This window comes from Terrapene carolina, unplaced genomic scaffold, assembly GCF_002925995.2.
Source record: "Terrapene carolina triunguis isolate 2854851 unplaced genomic scaffold, T_m_triunguis-2.0 Scaffold229, whole genome shotgun sequence".
Classification (NCBI taxonomy): domain Eukaryota; kingdom Metazoa; phylum Chordata; order Testudines; family Emydidae; genus Terrapene; species Terrapene triunguis.
Genome location: NW_020664580.1, coordinates 61,575 through 67,574, shown reverse-complemented (window position 1 = coordinate 67,574; position 6,000 = coordinate 61,575). Strand labels below are relative to the sequence as shown.

Below are 6,000 nucleotides of genomic sequence, written 5' to 3'. Positions count from 1 at the left end.
TTGGCACAAGCAGCCATCCATCCACAACAGGAAAAAAAAGTTTAATAAGGGTAGATTCTCTGCCAAGAACCTTAAGTTAAGGGCAGGAAGATATTTGTACTGCTAGCCTCAAAGTACTGTGTAAAACAGTCCTGACACTAAAGTTAACTTCATAATATGGTATCCTGGTGGCAATAGGCTTGGTGATTTGTGCTAGACATAAATGACATGCCACTTCCAGGGCTATATTTTTAGTAGGAGTGAAGTTATGAACTCTGCTTTGAATTGCAATGTATTTGACTGGTGTGGTGACTGGGGATGTTCTGAAACTGAGTCACGTTCAGTGGTGATGAAAACAACAATCATCCCATTTTCCCTCTAAAGAATTATTCTGTAATGTTCGAGGATGGTTGGAAAACAAATCTCACTTTGCCATTAGGAAAAAAAACACCTACTGGTAAAAAGATTCAATAATAATAATGAAATGGGTCTGAGAGATGGCACAAGAGGAGATGGCGCCATCCTTTACAATCCTTTAGTTACTTTATAAAAAATGAAATCTGACCGACTCAAGTTGCCAGTCTCTGGCTGGCTCCAGAGCTAGAGTGTTTGCAGCTAATAAATGCTTTTCTCTCTTGTAGGGGGTCAGTAAGCTACTGCCGAGGGTACTGGAAAGAGGAAAATATTTTCGTTCTCCCATAGCAGCATAACTAAAACATCAAAGGGGTGGCTGATATTTTTCATATGTGCATTTTCCCACTTTAGAACTCAGAATGCAAGAAATGGTGTCAATGGGAATAGGCAATAAACCTTTCATGGACATCAAGCCCAGTGAAGCAGCCATAAGCGACCGAGCAATAGATTACATCATGAAGGGAACAGGTACTGTCTACTACTCACATTACATTGCTGTTCTGCCTTCCCATTTGCCAGTCTGTTAGGATGATTGTCTTCATTAATTGTTTCACGCTCTTAAAAAAAAAAAAATTGATTGCAACTTATTTCCGCAAAGAATTGATCTTACTTTTGTCTTGGTGTAATAGATTTAGTATCTTATTTCCTTTGTTAAGCTCATAGAACTTCAGCAATACAGACCGCAAAGTGTATTCAGTCTCTCCTGTCAGAAAATCTGGAGAGCAACTGTGGGCTGAACAAATGGACTTTCCTAAACTCAGTTCAATAACATTTTAATTCAAGTAGTAGAAGATTATTGAGCTAGCCTGTTACACTTTACCAATCCTGTTTTATTTCTTGTTCAAAATAGCATTTTCCCTTATTCACCTTGTTTCCTTCCAATGATCAAAGGTTCTTGTTTGCTTGTAGAATCAAGATCTCGAGCATCAATAGCAGTGTCTTCATTTGACCACTCCACTCCATTTAAAAGGCCGCATTCCACTATCTCAAACAGTAGCACATCTTCCTCAAGCAGCCAGTCCTCTTCTTCCATTTTGGGATCACTGAACCTTCATGTGTATTCCAGCCCACCTCATCCAGGCTTATTAGGACCACCCTTCTACCACTGGTCGTATGATATTAGAACCTGCATAGAGGAAGATGAACTGGAGCAGGAAACTGGCAGTCAGCCTTCAATGAGTGAGTGAATTTCAGCATCTGGATTAGAAGGGATTTGTAAGGATTTTGGACATGGCAGGTTGTTCTGGTTCTGATGTGTATCTCGATGGATCGACACACCCGGATGTGTAGAGGTACAATTCGTTAGAGCTTTGTGATTTATGTCTTAAGCTGTACTTTTAGTTCCTCAAATTTATCACATTTCTAGTTCTAGGTAGCAACAACCATGACCGCTCTTGCTGCTCTCTGGAGCCATCACTGTCACCTAGGGTAGGATGTACAAGTAGTGCCTCTGCAAGTGGTTATCTTAAACTTTTTATTTTCAGGACTCTTTAAATACATGAACCAAATAAGGGAAACCATAGTGACACTGACTCCCACATCACTGCACAGGCACTGCATTACTCCTTAGGCCCAGCTCCTTAGGGCTAGGCGATCTTAGCCTTCTTCCAAGCTTTTTGTGTGTGTCTGTGTGTGTGTGTGCGCTCCCCCTCAGTCCAATGCCCACACCAATGGAGAAGGCTATTAGGATGGTGGCTTTTATCAAGAAGGGTATATACATCTAAGGAGATTGTCTGTCACTTTATAAAGAACTGGTTCGGCCACACTCAGAGTATAGTGTTCAGTTTGGATCAGCAGAGTCCGAAAATATTAGACACTGGAAGATCTATTGTCTTTAAATGTGTAAAGACTGTTAGACTACAGGCCTAGCCAGAGTCTAACTTTGCACACTTTCTTCCTGTTTATAGTCACAGAGAGTTCAGAATCATCCCAGTGCACTTCGGGTGAAAGTGTGAGTGGTTTTAGTAGCTCTGCCCATCCTGGATTGTCCCAGCTCTCTACAGAGACGTTCTTGGATGAAGGTGCTTCAAATCCTGGCTCTAAACCTCCTTCCCAGTGCACATCTCCTGCTCTCCCTGAGAAGAATCCTAGATCAAAACACACCAACCAGTATGTCACAGCGGTAAGTATTTCACCTTTTAGCTCACAAGTCATACAAAAAGCCTTCATTGATTTCACTTATTATGATTACCAATCATTTTACCAACATGGCAATACTGAACTAAGCTGTTTTCCAAGACCCTGATTGTCGGGTCTTGATCTGAGCATACTTCACATTGAACTCAGTAAGACTCTTAGAGCCAAATTCTGCTATCATGCAACCTATTGACTTCCTTTGGGTTGCATCATTGCACAGTGCCTCATAGTTGCAATGGTGATTCCAGTGGGCTTGTATGGGTGTGAATCAGAGCAGGGTTTGGCCCTTAGTGTTGTAGGTTTAAATATAGACATTTTTGATACAGTTTTATAGCTGATGGATTTTAGAATCTCTATTTTAGAAACAACTTATGTTCACAGGGGAAATCCATGCTTGTCCTTTTAACCCCTTGGAACAGTAAAAAGAGCTGGTAGTCTGAGTCTGTTCCCTGTCAGGCAAAGGCCCACATCACAGAGCTAACACCACAGTTGGCCATGATTGCACCCTCTTGGTGGCAGTTCCATCAGAGAGGTCAAGGACTGAATAGACCTGGAGGCTGTACTACCCTTTCATCCGGAGAGGGGGTGATCCCTGCAGGGCAATGCGCTACCAGTGTCTTTGGATAAACAAAGAACTTCACACTCCAGGGCTGTCAACCCAGCACCTTTCACCAGCAACTCTATTCACTTAAAAACCCTTTCTGGTCCAAATGCTGCTTTCAATTACAATTCTACTCTGAGTTCAGCAGAATGACTGTGACACACACTGGTGAAACTGAGAACAGAATTTGGCCCATATACACTAACTGCTCTGAACTGCCCATGCAGGAGAAGGTCAACATTTCTATTATTTTTTATGTAGGTAGAATGTATTTGTATTGGCCATACTCTGCTAGCATTAGTCATGTTGTACCTTATTCTGTGAATAGTCATATTGATTTAATGGGGCTTCTTGGGGAGTAAGTCCCTACTCAGTGTAAATGTGGCAGAATCTGGCTTTATGGATTTGGAGAGAGCACTTAAAATTAGATGACACAAACAAATTAAGTGCCACTTGCACAGTAATGCTAGAGTAATAGAAGCTGCATCTTGACAGTGGTGGCTAAAAGCAACAGTTAATAAACAGCGCTGGGATTGGCAGCTGTTGGCCTCCTGCTGTGAAAAGTCTCTTCAGTAGCCCTAACAAAAGAATTTCAAGCTGCAGGAGTATAACCAAGTCTAAATCCCAAAAAAGAGGCACCCCCCAAAAGCCCTGAGAATGAAACCCCAGTCTCTCTTGAACACCTTGCTTTGACTGCAACTCCAGACATAGCCTGGCACCATAAAGAAAGCAGGGCTACAATGCACTTCTCGCTTCTCACTCACACACTGAGTCTGAGTGACAACGATTATATGCAGTCTCTGCACTCCTCCCAGAAACTGTAACACCATGAAGTCTGGAGCCAGCACCCATCTGAGAGTTGCAGGTGCCCTTCAAGTTAACCTCTGTAGACAAATAAAGTACAGAGCTTCCTACTGGTCAGCACTGCTGATAATGTATTTGTTACAACAGAGGACAAAGGCTAGAGGATGCAACCCAACAGGATGTGCAGTCAGCAGAGTATCTCCGAGGTCCTATATGTCACTTGGTTACATGTCGACTTGAACAAAATTAGAGTTAGAACACAATGAATACTGGTAATTAATGTTGCCACAAGCAACGGTGATTTTAAGGGAGAGGTTCACAAAGTATGTAACTTGTAAAGCTGAAGCAATTAGGAAATAAAGTGCAGGGTGCTACTAAGGTTAGAATTAGTCAGAGCAATCACCTTTTTAAGGCTCGTGTCCCTTGTGCTTGAATGCTACAACAGTGTACTGTGTGATTTTTATTTCATCTATAATGAAAATCCCTGTTTACTCACGGACATTAATGACAACATGATCCCTTCGGGCTGGTCCTGTATACAAATATCCATGCTGTGTTTCCAGGGGACCCTCTAGATTTCATTGGGGATAAATCAAATATATGATGTGTTAAGGATTTGATTAGCACAGGTGCAAATACATAGCTACTTTGCTTGTGCAAAGTTGGATTGGATGCTGGTGTGCAAATTGGGATTTGTGTGTGTACATGGTTGGATGGTAATCTGTCTAGCCTGCAAGTACATAAATTGGAGTTTATGAATATCTAACCATAGTGCACACAAAATAACACATTTGTGTGTGCACAAATGCACAACTAGCTAAGGTCTGAAAAATTGGCCCTAAACCACCTAAGGAAATGAACAAACTAAAACAAACTCATACTGATTCCAAGTATTATATTGTTCTATACGGAAACAGGAAGTCACAGAATATAGGCCAAATTCTCCTACCAACGGAACACCCTGCCAAAATGTAGACAGTATAACACAGCTGTTTTCTGGCTGGTAAGCAGTGCAATCCATGAGTTTATGGATCCCCTGGATGTGGCAAACCACAGACTGCTCTTTCACCTACCTAGAGCTGAAGGGAGCTAGAGCTTCCCTGATCCAGGATTAAATCAAGGCCTCCTCACCAATATGGATCAGAATGGGGGCCCTATCTATCTTCCCTTGACTCCAGACACCAGCCGAGGCATGCATCAAACTTCTCCTTGCCAAACCAGCCAGGGAGAAGTGAATCAAGAACACGGTGCTGACTTATTCCAGCTGTAGATGGAATACATTAAGCACAAAGCGTCCGTGGTTCTGCTGCATTTTGGAGGCAGTGTAGATGAGCTTGTCTGTAAGTTCAATATTCAGCATACATTTCTCTAACCCGCCTCCATTTTTTGGCTTACACCTCACTCCAGGTGCACGGCATTTGTATTGTCCTTCCTGCCACAGTTAAATAGAGAACATCTCCAACAGTCCACAGCTCAGGAGTTGGGCTCCTTTTAGGCACACATTGCACTCCTTTTTTTAACATGAGCATGGGTGAACGTAAGTGCTGATCCAGCAAAGCACTTAAGCTTGTGAATAATCCCACTGATGTGAAAGGCACTACTTACATGTTTAAATTTAAGCATATGCTTAAGTGCTTTGGTGGGCTGGGGATTTACTGAAGAATCTGGAACACTGGGCTCTAAATTGTTAATGAAACCCCTTTGAGCTTTCACCGCCTTATTTCTTACTGTTAACCCTGCATATTGATTAATCTACGGGAGGATGAAAGTGTAAAACATGTCTTCTGTGGCCTCTGTGGTGACACTCTGACCTCTGCATTGCTGTGTGAGACTCCTGTTGGTTCCCTTGCTCCCCAGGCTGAGAGCACTGCAGGCACAGCTTGCTCACTCCAGGTGCTGGAAGGAAAAGCTTTGTGTCACTCATAGCAACCCTTTTGGCTCTCTAAGGAGAAGCATAGACTGGTTCTGAGGACACCCATTCTCTTTAGCCACCGTGATGGTGGCTGCAGCACAAACTTTTATAGACTCATAGACTTTAAGGTCAAAAGGGACCATTATGATCGTCT

At 42.5% G+C, this 6,000-nt stretch overlaps 1 protein-coding gene across 1 annotated transcript in view; it reads left to right on the top strand.

Annotated features, from left to right (window-relative positions):
• PLEKHG4B (pleckstrin homology and RhoGEF domain containing G4B) overlaps window positions 1-6,000 on the top strand; it is a 95,478-nt gene that overhangs the window by 79,982 nt on the left and 9,496 nt on the right. Inside the window, exons 20-22 of the mRNA XM_029912484.1 lie at window positions 745-861; window positions 1,303-1,572; window positions 2,301-2,515. Of these exons, the coding sequence (XP_029768344.1) occupies window positions 745-861; window positions 1,303-1,572; window positions 2,301-2,515 (602 nt within the window). The remainder of the gene's footprint in view (window positions 1-744; window positions 862-1,302; window positions 1,573-2,300; window positions 2,516-6,000) is intronic.